Source organism: Aplidium turbinatum, chromosome 7 (genome assembly GCF_918807975.1).
Source record: "Aplidium turbinatum chromosome 7, kaAplTurb1.1, whole genome shotgun sequence".
NCBI classification, from domain to species: Eukaryota; Metazoa; Chordata; class Ascidiacea; order Aplousobranchia; family Polyclinidae; genus Aplidium; species Aplidium turbinatum.
The window spans coordinates 10,130,673-10,145,312 of NC_137478.1; the positions used below are offsets into that span (position 1 = coordinate 10,130,673).

Sequence of the window (14,640 nt, forward strand, 5' to 3'; positions counted from 1 at the left end):
GGTGTTGTATTTCGTTTTCTTTGTGTGTTTGTATCCTATGGGCCAATTCTACTAGTGTCTGAAACAAAATCCAAATAAATAAATAAACTGAAAGTATATATTTGATAACATAACAAACGCCACAATAAATAGTGAAAATGGAATAGCCTGTATTCGCAATTTTGCTTTTGTAGCCTACTCTTCAGCAAAAAAGCGTATTCCCAGCGATTATCAAGTCTTTTCGGCAGCGTTATTCATAATTAGCCTACTCACCGAGGACGACATAGGCATTGACACTCGACTTGAAATCAAACAACCCGCTGCATATGAAGCTTTTTCTAGTGGCGTAAATAATTGTGCATCCCGATGTATGAGGGAACGACATCGGCAGGGGAAGACATTGTCGCCACCCATGCTTATGTAGGGTTGCACTTCCCAATTTGACCATTGGTTATTTTTTTGCTTTTGCAGCTAGTCTACTTTGTGATTTTCATCTTTTTTGTTGAAAAATGGATATATTAAAACACATTATACAACTTGGCAAAGAAAAAGATGTGTCAAAAAGACTTCCAGTTTATCGTAAAATTGAAAAAGAAGGGTAAGCACTTTTTCCCCATTGGTGAATGTAGTATATAGCCTAGTTATCGGTACCAGATTATTTAAGGCTATTAATTTTATAGATTGTTTTTTTTTTGTACAAATTAAGCTTTTTTGTACCTGCTCAAGGATACACCCTCAGTGGGTCTGTTACTATTTGGCTAGTTCTTTATTCGGCTACAGTTTTGAATTGTATTTTGTATTTTATTCCACAATATCGTTTCTTTTGCATTCCGACAGACGGTGACGTAATATACATGTCAATTTTATGTGAGCAAACATTTCAATTTAATAGTTCAAACATTTTGCGCTAAATTTCATTTTAATTTTTTTTTTTTTGTCGGAATGCAAAAGAAACAATATTGTGGAATAAAATACAACTCAAAACTGTAGCCCAATGGGGAACTAGCCGAATCAGACTGTAGCCAAATAGGGGACTAGCCGAAACGGGCCATTCTAACCCTTAGTAGGCTAATCTAGGCTATTTTTATATCTTGATCATCATTCAAAGCATTATTTTTTTTGCATTTGGGCTATTGCACGATAGCACATTTTCAGACAAACAATTAAACGGAAGTGTACAAAGTTATGAGCCTTGTTTTTATAACTTTGTTAACCTTGGCCAGGGTGGTCCAAACGCGAGCCGCATGCGGCCCGCATAAAGCTTTTCTGCGGTCCATGAACACTTTGTGCATGCTGGAATTATCAGTGCTAAATCCAAGGTTTAAAAATGCACCTACGTTTTATAAATACATTACATTCGCCACAACCCTAAATAAGTCTCACATAATCGGGTCAATAGGTAACTATGAGGGAACAATGTCGGTTTGTGATGACACAAACATGCATTGATATTTTGCTTTTGTTGCTAGCACTTTCTCTGTTATGAATGCACTTTCTCCGTTATGAAGCGATTAAAAAGCGACACACGGAACAGAATGGCTGATGAAACCCTGGATGCCTGCTTACGACCTTACGTCTGTCGACCACTGACTTTAAACCAGAGATCGACACTTTTATGCAAAAGCAAAAAATAATAAATTGTTTTGGTTTGCTAATTTGTTGACGTGTTGTTAATCGTAACCCGTTTATTTTTTATTTTTTACCCATACTTTTTTACTAGCTGAAAATCACTTTTTGAGTCACAAGCAAAGATTAAAAAGTGAGTTAGGCGTGCAGCAAAACAGTTGGTCGATCAGAACAGCAAACTCAGTACTTTCATTGCAACTGTATTTTGTCAGCGACAAGATTTGTTAATGTTCATAGCCTGCGAACAGTAAGAATATAGCTAAAACAGATCGAAATCTTTAATATAAAAAAGAAGTTTAAAATCGCAACCTAGTTATAATAAGTTTTTATTTAACAACGTTTTTACTTTCAGCAATGCGTTATCATTTTTCACTATGCAGCCCAGGAAGTTTTTCTCAGACCCTAATGTGGCCCTTCATGTTTGCAGTCTTTGCCATCTTGACCTAGGCCATAGCATTAGGCTGTGTAGACTATAAAAGCCTATAAATTATTTTGTCACCGAATGGTCACCTACTGAAAGTTGAAATTAACCGCCAAGTAGGCTACCTGTTGTGTTTACAATTTAGTCTATATTATATACATTTTTTAGTCTCGTATTAAGCGGACCTATAACAAACTAGTAAGAGAAGAATTAAATTGTTTGCTATACTGATACTGTACCACATCCACTTTGAAAATTGCAGTGGACATACGCGCCGACTTCCAGGGGGGTCGGGGGGCGGGTCTGCTACTATTCGGCTAGTCCGATTCGGCTGATCCGATTCGGCTAGTCCGATTCGGCTATTACCCTTTTCGGCTACAGCCCGATTCGGCTAGTCCGATTTGGCTGATCCGATTCGGCTAGTTCCCTATTGGGCTACAGTCTTTATCTGTTAGTTCCCTATTCGGCAATTTTTTGAAAATCCAACGATAATCCTTCTGTAATCCAACATCGTTTCTTTTGCATTCCGACAAAGAAAAACAAATTGAAATGAAATTTAGCGAAAAATGTTTGAACTATTAAATTGAACTGTTTGCTCACATAAAATAGACAACGTCTTCTGTTTATTTAGAGAATGTTGTAATATCGCTTCTTTTATAGTTGAAATCATCGAAGCTTTAGATGAGTGGGGTTTAGACCTAACCATTGAGATCTTAAAACTAAAAAGCGAATTAAATTTATTTTTGAACTATCAATGTTTGCTCAGATAAAATTGACATGTATCATGCGTCGCCGTCTGCATGCAAACTTAGAATATATTAGAATCCTCAACTATTACAAAATTCTAAATCCAACGACACTTTCTGTTTATTTACTGTAGAGAATTTTGTATTTTGATCTCGAAGCTTTAGATGAGTGGAGTTTAGACCTAACCACTGAGATCATAAATCATATTTATGACACCGGTTACATCCCTAGTGATATGGTACGTTCCATATTCATAACTTTACCAAAGAAAACCGGAGCAACAGAATGGTCACTCCACAGAACAATTAGCCTTGTGAATTACGTAACAAACAGCTTACTCCGAATCATGTTGATGAGATTGAGACCAAAACTACAATCGGAAATTTCAACAGCACAATTTTTATTTGTTCCAGACAAAGGGACCACAAAAGGAATTTTTTACATTAAAAATGATAACAGAGAAATGTATGTCCGGTTCTTCTGTTTATTTAGAGAATTTTGTATTTTAATTCGACAATATGGTATCTTTTGCATTCTTGCATTTTATCCAGTGTTTACCTTTGAGTGCCTTCCCAGACGGCAAAATCTGTCATTTTTACATTCATTCAACGTCTGCAGACGTTGAATCAATGTAAAAATGACGAGTTTTGATGTCTGGGTTCGTTCAAAATATGTGTTTTACATGAAAACAACAGTTTTCATGATTACCAATAGGGGTTAATGAGATAAAGTCTCAGCGAAAACGTGTCAACGAAAAAATGACAGTTGCCAAATAGCGTTTGCAATAAAAGATGAAGTTAAAACCTAAGTGGCAGTTTAGAGTAAACCTGGGTTTCGGCGTTACATGACCTGAAATTCCTTTGGTTAGTTCCTTCGTTAGACTCTCAGTTGATGTTACTTGATCATGGCAGAGGAATCGATTAGTACGCAGCGCAAAGGTGAGGTTTTTGTACAATGTACATGATGGCTACATGTTTCAACTAGCTCAATATAGTCCAGACGGGCTTAAGAAATACTGGCGTTGTTCCCGACGTGATGAGAAATGCAAGGCTCGCATCAACACTTGTGTGGCAACAAATCAGGTAATAATGTGTGTTATGATGACTATATTTTGATCATTTGAGAAAATGTGCCAAGAAATGTCAAGTACTTGAATTGTAATAATTGCAACCGTTGTTCACCTGCATTGACGTTGGACCTGGGAATGCACCACGGACTGCCCTACCCTAATAATAACAACTGCTTTGATAGTGACGTTGTGCTATTACTTATTACTAGGGCCATTTTTTTACCTAAAAAATTGAAAAATATGACTTTATTTTTTGAAATATATGATAATATATGACTTTGTTTTAAGCATCAAATTTATGCTAATCTCTAATTAATAACTCGTATGTAAGTTTTTACATGTATTTTGAACAATAACACACTCGAACAACTAACAAAACACTTCTATTTCACTTGAAAATCACTACAAAAATTCAAATGTCTAATGCATCCACTGGCGCCGACTTGCGGGGTGGCCAGCCACGCCACCCCATAACCTCTATGGCATGATGGCAGCCACCCCGTTTAGGTTACATTACTTACTGCAAATAAATGTAATTTGAACGGACGTTTAAATCTTTTTTTGATTATTGGTTTTCGCTTCAAGTCAACGTAAAGCAAGAGGTGAACCAATACAGTATTGCGAAGAAAATGATTGTTTTTGTCACAAGCATGATACTTGCGTAACATCAAGCAAGCTACGTGAAGATTACGCAACACGTGGCTACGATTTGTTTCCTTGTTGTTGCGATCGTTTTATTTGTTACTTTTCATAAGTCATTGTTACATTTGTTAGGTTTACAATGGGATTTATTAATCAATAAAATACGATCTTTCCATTGCCTCTCCCAAAAATCTTTTTTGAAAAATTTTAAACTGCTTAATATCGCTATAAATTATGACAGCTATAAAATACTCGGAAATAAAATTAGCTCCACCCCCTAAATGAATATCTATTTTCAAATTAAAAAAATGCAATTTTCGAATGCTTAGTAAAAATCAAACAAAAACATGCAGTTTGAAAGTTTATAGGTTGCCATATTGTGCTATCTGCCACCCCGTGCAAAAATAAAAGTCGGCGCCTATGTGTAGGCCTACCTACCAAACCAGCTACTTAGTAGTACGAGTCAAAGCTCTGTACTCGAAAAGTATCCTTGACTCTTGAGGTCTCAGCACTGGTTGACTTAGTCGCCGTTAAGCTGAACTATCGTAAGTCCAAATTTTTCAAAATTGCGTTTTTGGTTGATTTGATATCTTTATAAACTACAGTTTATTTTGTTAAAGCATCGTAAGTCCATCTGCTTTAGTTTTGATGATACAGAATGATGAACTATCGCAAATTGGAGTTACGATAGTTTTGCAAAATAATAAAATGGGACTTACGATACTCTGCTCTGAAAGTAATTTTACACGTTTCACGTTAACACTCCCTTTTCTTTTAGGTAATTTTTCTTTCAATCGTTTTTTGCATGTTGATATTCAAGGCTTACTTATATTTCTTTCTATTTCGCATAACAATTTTGCTGTTTTATTGTAACTACATTTCGACAATTTTTTATTGTTAAACTATCGTATGTCCATACTCATTTTTCTAACGTTCAATTTTTGCAAAAAAGAATTATCTTTTTTTCAACAACAAAGCTCCATGAAAGACAATGTATATATAGTTTTCATGTTTTTCCGTTAGAGAACTTTTAGAAAGATCAAACAATGTACAGCAAACACAGCGTGAACTTTAAAATTCAATTTTCTCAAAACTGCATTTTTGGAGTTACGACGGTTCAGCTTATTAGCGACGTAGTGGCCTACTGCAAGTGTTTATAATGTTCAGAGACTGGATTGTGTGTTGCAAAATAATGTGTCAAGATGATGTCACAATGCAAATTAACATCAAACAGCAAGCGCTATTACTAGGCTACAGAAAGTAATAAAAATGTTGCTTCCAATGCTAAGTGAGACTCAGCGTGAGAACTCTCATTGCCTCCCTTCCACAAATTATTATCAAAGTTCAATGTCTACAGGAGCTGTTTGAACTGCATTTACAAAGTTACTCCGGCTCAATCTTTGTATTTTGAAGTAAAAATGAAGTCATATTTTATGATCTAAAACAGAAAATATAACTTTTTATGACTTTATAACTTCTTAAATAGACACCGTAGAAACGTCGTTGTTTCACTGTTATCGGTTTGACAACTTTCTGCATTACCAAAAAAATATGACTTTAATGACTTTTACTGGCCCTACTTATTTCACAGGTAGTGAACACTGGCAAGAATCAGCATTTTTAGAAATGAAGACGATGTTCGATCAAGCTCAAACTTTCAGGAATGTCGTTTTATGATTATTCGCAAGAAAGAAAGTTTGTAGCAATGAAATCGGAGAAAAAGTCCGTTTCGACCCACCCTACTTGTTATGTACCGTATTGATTGTATTGACTTGTTAAACTAGGGATTGGAATTTTGTAATAGTTGAGGATTCGAATATATTCTAAGTTTGCATACAGACGGTGACGCAGGATACATGTCAAGTTTATGTGAGCAACATTTTAATTTAATAGGCTAGTTCAAAAATAAATTCAATTCGCTTTTTATGTTTCGCTAAATTTCAATTCAATTTATTTTTCTTTGTCGGAATGCAAAAGAAACGATTGATGATGATTATGTGTCTCATCTGATACAGACGTTGGCGATCATGGTCTTCCAATCTTTTCTGTCATTTGCCATTCGTATAAAATCGTTCGTTTTAACTGTTGTGTTTGTGGCCCATTGATTCAATCTGTTTAAATAAGTTAATCTTTGACGGCCACTGCTTCTTTTTCCCATCCCAAATCTCCCTGTCTGTAAATATGACCTACAAATTGCATCTGGCGCCTTCTAACTGTTCTTATTATCATATCGTTACTTATTGTCTAGCATTCACATCCGTAGGTTAGAATTGATATTACATATGCTTTCAAAAGTTTAATTTTGGTCTTTGTTGTCATGTTGCGATTCCTGAAGACTACGCTCATTTTACTGAAAGTATCCTTTGCTATAGCGATTCTCTTTTTAATTTCAGTGTCACTTTGCCATCGCAAGTTATAGTGTACCCAAGATATTTCAATTTATCAACTTGTTTCACACCATTGAGTGCAACACACCATTGAATGTATGGTTGCAATTTGGATAAGTTTTCATTTTTGATACGGTCATACATTCTGTGTTTGAATTTAACTCTTACCCATTCGTGTACTGTTATTGACAGCACAATTTAATAAGTCCTGTAGATCGTTTGCAGATTCTGCTATCAGGACTGTATCATCATTCATCAGCGTATCTCAAGCTTGTTACATTTTGTACCCCAACCTTTACTCCATTCATATGTTCGATGTCTCTCAAAATCATCTCACTGTAAGCGTTGATAAGATCTGGAGATCGGACACATCTCTCTGTTATCATTTTTAATGTAAAAATTCCTTTTGTGGTCCCTTTGTCTGGAACAAATAAAAATTGTGCTGTTGAAATTTCCGATTGTAGTTTTGGTCTCAATCGCATCAACATGATTTGGAGTAAGCTGTTTGTTACGTAATTCACAAGGCTAATTGTTCTGTGGAGTGAGCATTCTGTTGCTCCGATTTGGTTTGGTAAAGTTATGAATATGGAACGTACCATATCACTAGGGATGTAACCGGTGTCATAAATATGATTTATGATCTCAGTGGTTAGGTCTAAACTCCACTCATCTAAAGCTTCGAGATCAAAATACAAAATTCTCTACAGTAAATAAACAGAAAGCGTCGTTGGATTTAGAATTTTGTAATAGTTGAGGATTCTAATATATTCTAAGTTTGCATGCAGACGGCGACGCATGATACATGTCAATTTCATCTGAGCAAACAGTAATAGTTCAAAAATAAATTTAATTCGCTTTTTAGTTTTAAGATCTCAATGGTTAGGTCAAAACCCCACTCATCTAAAGCTTCGATAATTTCAACTGTAAAAGAAATTTAATTATTCAAACATTTTTCGCTAAATTTGTCGGAATGCAAAAGAAACGATGTTGGATTTTGTTGGATTACAGAAGGATTATCGTTGGATTTTCAAAAAATTGCCGAATAGGGAACTAACCGCTAAAGACTGTAGCCCAATAGGGAACTAGCCGAATCGGATCAGCCAAATCGGACTAGCCGAATCGGGCTGTAGCCGAAAAGGGTAATAGCCGAATCGGACTAGCCGAATCGGATCAGCCGAATCGGACTAGCCGAAACGGGCCATTCCGCCGGGGGGCGGCGCCCCCCGTAAATCTATAGCTGAGGGGCACCAGAAATGGCTAATAGTGGTGTTTCAAAGATAAAATACTTTGCGAAAAAGATTTAGCTCATTTAAACGGACTTAAACAATGCCGAAAGCGAAAAACAGCCTACGTTGCTCTTGCCCGCAAAGCAGCAGCTGATCGCATGGCTTTCTCTGGAACGTGAATTACTAGGCCTACTGAGATGCGCACGCTCAGTCGCTCACAGTCACACACTGCTGATCTTCCCGCGCGTGAGGAGCAACTTCAAAGTCAAAACGCGTGGTAGCGAAAATGCAAATGCGAGATTGAATGTTTACTCTCATTTCGCGAGTTATCCAATTCAAACGCCCGTTAGATTTTCTGTGACTTCAAACATGAAATCGATTTTAACAAACTTTATCGAGTTGAAACTACGACACAACGAACTATTACGTGAATACAGCAGAAAAAATGCGTTTTTCAAAACCGTCATCCGTGTTTTGCTTCAATAAGCACTGTGTTGATGTATATATTGTGAAAATATATACATCTCATACCATTGGCGTAATTTTTTTAAAAAATTTGACGAAATTAGGGGTGCTCTAAGTTATCTTATGAAAATTGTCAATGTAGGCTAATCAATTGAAAACCTGACCGATGGAAAATGTTAAAACAAATGACTTAATCTAATAGTAAATTCAACCATGTTTAGCCTACGTCATGAAACGTCAAATCAACATAAAAGAAGATAATTTTGTCGTATGTGTAATGCAATCGAATAGACTGCAGCGGTATGTCAAACGATCAGATAGAAATGAAAACAAGTATTACATGCGAGGCGAAAGTGATCTTACATTGAATATTGAAATATATTCGACTTTAATTTGTTCACGTCTGCCTTATAATGCGGCTTGCTATAAATTAATCACATCCAAATTTGTTTCTGCGGGTCGTTGTCTTGGAAACAAACTCCGTGACAAGTTCTTCCATGTTTAATTTCTCCGCCAATTCGCGATGACTACCGTACCTATAACGGCCAAATTGTTCAGTCGTTGTTGCGTTTGAGTGCTGCGAAGGTAGGTCTTCAAGCGTTGTAATAACGAAAAGAAACGTTCGGCTTCACAGGAAGAAGTCGGCATAACAATGTAAGTTACCAAAGCTGCATATATATTTGGCATTATTATCGACCATTGACGGCTGTGCAATGAATTTCTTACGTAGCGTATTCACTGTCACAACACGTGGACGTTAGGGTGGTCCTCAAATGTATGGTAAAATTTTAAAGTTGGAAAAGTTTGGTTCTTACCCTCTCATTTGGTTCCTTTTTACTAAAAAACAGTTCACTAAAAGTTTGAAGTATTTTGATAAAGGTTTAGAGGTGCCACATGACCAGTGAAAATTGACAAAAATACGAAAAATTTGTCAAAATAGGTAAACCGCCTAAATGTATATATGTCTTAAAAACAAAACCTCAGCAATATACAATGCACTGCAGATACAAATGAAGAAAAATAGGCAATAATCTTGCCAAATCCGGCAGTAGCAACTACTCCAGTCTGTAGTGGGCTATAAAATATACTGTAATGATACGCTGAGTGAATATGTTTATAAGTTAGATCACACCCACCTAGAGTGGACACATTTACAGGTCTCGTATATCAAAATATAATTCAGTCTGTGGACTTTAAGTGGTTCTCAATATTCTTATTATTGCAATTTGGAAGATGACGCAGAATATACTGCATTTGATCTTCATCTTTTGTCAGCAAATTGTTAAAATTTTGCATCAATGCAACACCTCTTTCAGCAAAATCGTTGATCACATGAAGACCACTAACAATACTTTTTTCTCTCTTATAACTTTCATCCAAATCCCATGCTACAACTTCCAGCTTTAGAAAGTCAGTATGGCAAATCCAAAATCTGGCACAATCGCATGGTGTTGGATGTGACAAAGTCTGATAAATCTTTTGAAAAGACATTATCTGGCAATGAAGAAATATGCTTCAATGGTGGACTACTCATTCCTTTATTGGTCAAGGCAAAAACTATAGCTTCTTTTTCAATACTTGAAACACCATCATCAAAAAATACAAGGCCAATGAGTTCTTCACTTATGTACCATAAGTGCATTGAGAATTTTTTCATTGCTTCTTTGGCTACCGCTGAATCATGTAGCTGATATTCCTTTAGTCTTTTTAACAATTGCAGATCATTCCGTGGGTTGCACGTTGTTAGAAAAGCAGTAAACCAAGATTAGAAGTATCCATTGCAATGCGTATGCACATTGCAATGGATACTTTCAACACAAAAATGACAAATTTTTTGAAACCACATTGCTCCTTATTGGTCAAATCAAACTGCATTCTGAACAGCCAAATCTTCAATGCATATATAGCAGTGGCCATCCATCTTGCCTGATGAAGGGCGCCGGGATAACGAAACCGAATGCCATGTGGTGGTGCTCGATTAGGAATTATGATAAGATAATTCAAGGAACTCTTGAGTCTTGATAGTATCTCTTGATTGAGTTTTTTTCCAACTGGTCTTTGCAAAAACTAATGATTTCATCAGAAGTCATCATTTTCTAGATTAGCAGAAGTCATCATTTTCTAAGGTGATATAACAATCTTTGTCAAAACTATCTCACTTTGCTTTAAATCCCTTGAAAACAAGAATATCCTGTCAGGATGATGACCCAAGACATGTTAAGAACGCTCTTTGCAACACAAGTTCTAGAATATGGTGACAGCAAGCCAAATGGAGCAAGTCCTTGTTTAATTCTTTTGCAATTGAGATACAGGCACCGGACTTAACACCAGTGTTGCTGGATGTGGTCAAAACACATTGCTCTTACATTGTCAACAACACCCCAATCTTTAACACATACCATTACTCCATTAGCTTGTGCACTTCCTGATGAAGACTGCAACTTTGGCACTCCAAGCAATTTGTTAGTAGTCATTCCAGTGAAAATTACTGGTAACCGTTCAACTTTTTTTGTTATTAGTTATATCAAGAAGGAGTTTTCCATCCCAGTGAACTGTGAATATAGACTATAGAGTCATCAACAAATTCATCTCTAATTTTTATGGAGATCCCTTGCCGATGAACGATTCTTGCCCTACGTACGGTATCATACTGATGAGCAATTGAATGCTATTTCATCAAGGTCACATCCCGACTGCTAGCTGTTGCAGCTAAAACAAATGTCGCTTACCGATCACTTAGGGCAGTCTGATCTAAAGCAGATGATAAAGCCTTGTTCATGATTTTCTGAGGCCTCTTTTTGGAGTTGATGCTTTTTCCGTATGAATAACATCATCGTTCATTTTTTCACAATCACAACTGTCTTCGGCACTACTGCTAAAAGCTTCAGCAGTCTTGACTTTCTTCCACAATAGCTGTTTTTCAACGTCTGATTTAGCTTTACGTTTAAGCTGTACCTTCTAGACTTTAATTGCATGCTTTTGTCGTGGCGCAATACAAAGTCTTTACTACCCATTTTACCTTGTTGATGTGGCAATCTTTGCATCACCAAACACTGTTTATCTTCTTCATTGGTCATGATGGAAAGAGCATCTTCATGTGCATTGTGCAATGTCAAATAGTCCTAAAAGTTCATGTTTAAATTTGTTTTCTTTTTCAATTTGTGGTTTGGATCTTTTTTTGAAATCTTTTTGCAATGATTTCCATTTCTGAAACAGCCTTTCTAATTTCTACTGCCCATTGAACTTTGGTAACAAAAACACCAACTTTCTTAGCCAAATAGTGAACAAGTGCCACTGCTATGCCTTGTATTGATACTAAATAAAGTCATGGAAAGTTGAGGAGTAGAAGCCACATGGTTGTGTCATACTGTGATGGGAAGATTAACTCCGTTTATAGGAAACTACTTCTTTAATAGGTGCATTGGTGCAATTAAATAAATGAATACAATTACAGCCACCGGCAGACAGATACAGGCTGCCTGCAGTAAAGCGAAGATAATTCACTGAAGCAACATAGGGCGAAAAAGTTTGATTTTAACCCTATTTTCAGTTTTTTTGCATTTTCTCAAAAATTAAAGCAGTTAGAGCATACTTTCCTCTTGAGTACAGATAGGAATGTGGTTGCTTTGCACATTTTGACACCAAGCACAGTTCTCTATCTCATTTGGTTCTGGAGTTACGTAAATTTGAGCAAAAATTCCCCGCGACCCCCCAGCTCGATTTTCAAGTTCATTGTGGCACCCCTAAACGTAGTCCAATGGGTCTCAATTTTTTATAGGTTTAGTTTAGGGGTAGGCAGTAAAAATGAAGGTATTCAGATTTTGCATAGGACTCTTTTTTAAACAATAATATGATATGACAATGCAGAATCAGCAACAAAATTTGAACTTTAGGCGTTTTTGGCGGTTAGCACCACAAAAAACTGAAAATTGCATTTTTGGATTGTGAATTTAACAAAAAATCACAATTTTCTGGAACAAATGGTTTTCAAATGTACAATACTGCATAAACTTGTCATTTTTTTTATGCAAATGGGCTCTGTGAAGATGGAATAATAACTCAAGACTAATTTAGAATTTCATTACTCAAAGAAAAGTCCAAAAAACACAAAAAAATGGTGAAAAAGCATCAATTTTTTATGATAAAGTGTTCAGGAAAGGACAGGCCTATTGCAAAGCCCTGGACACTAGAAGAGATACAGTAGAAGAATGGTGGGGTATAAAATGGTGAAGCTTTCGAGGTTAATGCATTTAATGGACTTCTTAAACCGAGGGGAGGACATTTCTGGGGGGAGGGGGTATGAAATAAGGATTTGAGTGATTCCAGAGTCATGCCGCTGAGGGAAAATACCTAAGCGGATTTTATTAAATACATTTAATAGGCTACTATGATTATGTTAATCTTGTTACTAATATATACTATAATTGTTTTTTTCATATGACAGAAAATAATACAATATTTGTGCTAGGGGATGTATATACTTCCTAAAAATTATGATGCAGCGATTGCTATATTTAGTGTTGCACAAAAACTGAAATCAGAGAAGATGACGCTTTGCATCAGGTTATATGTTACTGCTTTGATAAAAACATGGACAAAAGCATTCGGAAAAGATTACATCATTGACCGGAAATGCATCATGGAGAAAGTTCAAAAGGTCATAACCCACTACCACAATCATGTTTATGCCGAACACAACCGCACAAAACCAAAAAAGATAGGAATGGCTTTCGAGAAAAAGAGTATTCAGCATCTCCACATATCCTGAAGAAATATGTTATTGATGTTCAATTGTTCATAAAGAATCGCAAGACGTATACAGTACCAACCAATGTTCTTCTTGAAATAGGGAAGAGTATGGATGATTTAACAAGCGACGAAAAGGCTTTTTATATCGACCAACTGGGGTATCAAGTCATGCGCATCAGTGAAGAAATTGAGTATGTCATAGAAAAGGAATCAGAACTAGCTGAACAACAGACAATCATTGAACAAGATAGGATTGAAGAACAATACATGCAAATTGAAGACGAAACCAACCTATCGAATACATTAAGTGATCAACTGATTGGTTGTCGTTGTATTTCGCATGTGCCCCGGCCGATTAGCACTGATATTTCAGGTTCATGCGAACGCATTGCGAACTGTGACTGGATGCCTGCGCCCAACTCCAACAGAGTATTTACCAATCCTCGCAGGCATCCAACCTGCTGAGCTTCGCCGAAAGGGAGCCCTTATACACCTGGCTCGCCGGGCGGGGGATCCTAACCACTTGCTTCATGCAAAACTCAACATCCCACCTCAAGAATCTCCCCAGCAATTGAAGTCAAGACACCCCTTTGTGCCAGCTGCTGTTGAATTGCTACACCCATTCAGCGATCATGCCATCAGCGCAGCACACTTCATGGAAGACAATTGGAATGCAGCGTGGTGTGCCACCGACACGAAACTACATGGTTTTAGACCTCACCCGGTGGCGCGCCTCCCTAGTATGGACCTGCCTCGGCCGACTTGGGTCAAGCTCAACAGAATCCGAACCGTAGTCGGTCGCTTCCATTTCAACATGCAAAAGTGGGGTTTGGCTCCCTCACCGGCCTGCAAATGCGGCGCAGAGGAACAAACTGCTGACCATGTCGTTCTCGAATGTCCCATCTATAAGGCACCAAATGGAACGCATGGTATAGCAACGCTGGACGAGGCTACACTCACCTGGCTCTCCATCACCTGTCTGAAATTTGATTTGATCTAGTCTCAAACGAAAGAAGAAGAAGCTAGTTCTGATTTCTTTTCTATGCCATACTATTACTCAATTTCTTCACCGATGCGCATGACTTGATACCCCAGTTGGTTGATATAAAAAGCCTTTTCGTCGCTTGTTAAATCATCCATATTCTTCCCTATTTCAAGAAGAACATTGGTTGGTACTGTATACGTCTTGCGATTCTTTATGAACAATTGAACATCAATAACATATTTCTTCAGGATATGTGGAGATTAGGGTGGCTCTTATTTGGCAAAAAATGAAAAAAATTTGAATTTTGTGTGGGACACCCTTTGAAAAGGTGAGGTTGTCAGAAA

General features: G+C 36.9%; 1 protein-coding gene across 1 annotated transcript in view; it reads left to right on the plus strand.

Moving 5' to 3' along the window:
* Positions 1 to 451: 451 nt before the first annotated feature.
* The window catches only part of LOC145774265 (uncharacterized), a 104,945-nt gene continuing 90,756 nt past the window's right edge, over positions 452 to 14,640 (plus strand). The window contains exon 1 of the mRNA XM_082585462.1: positions 452 to 577. Within this exon, the coding sequence (XP_082441588.1) occupies positions 489 to 577 (89 nt within the window). The 5' untranslated portion in view covers positions 452 to 488. The remainder of the gene's footprint in view (positions 578 to 14,640) is intronic.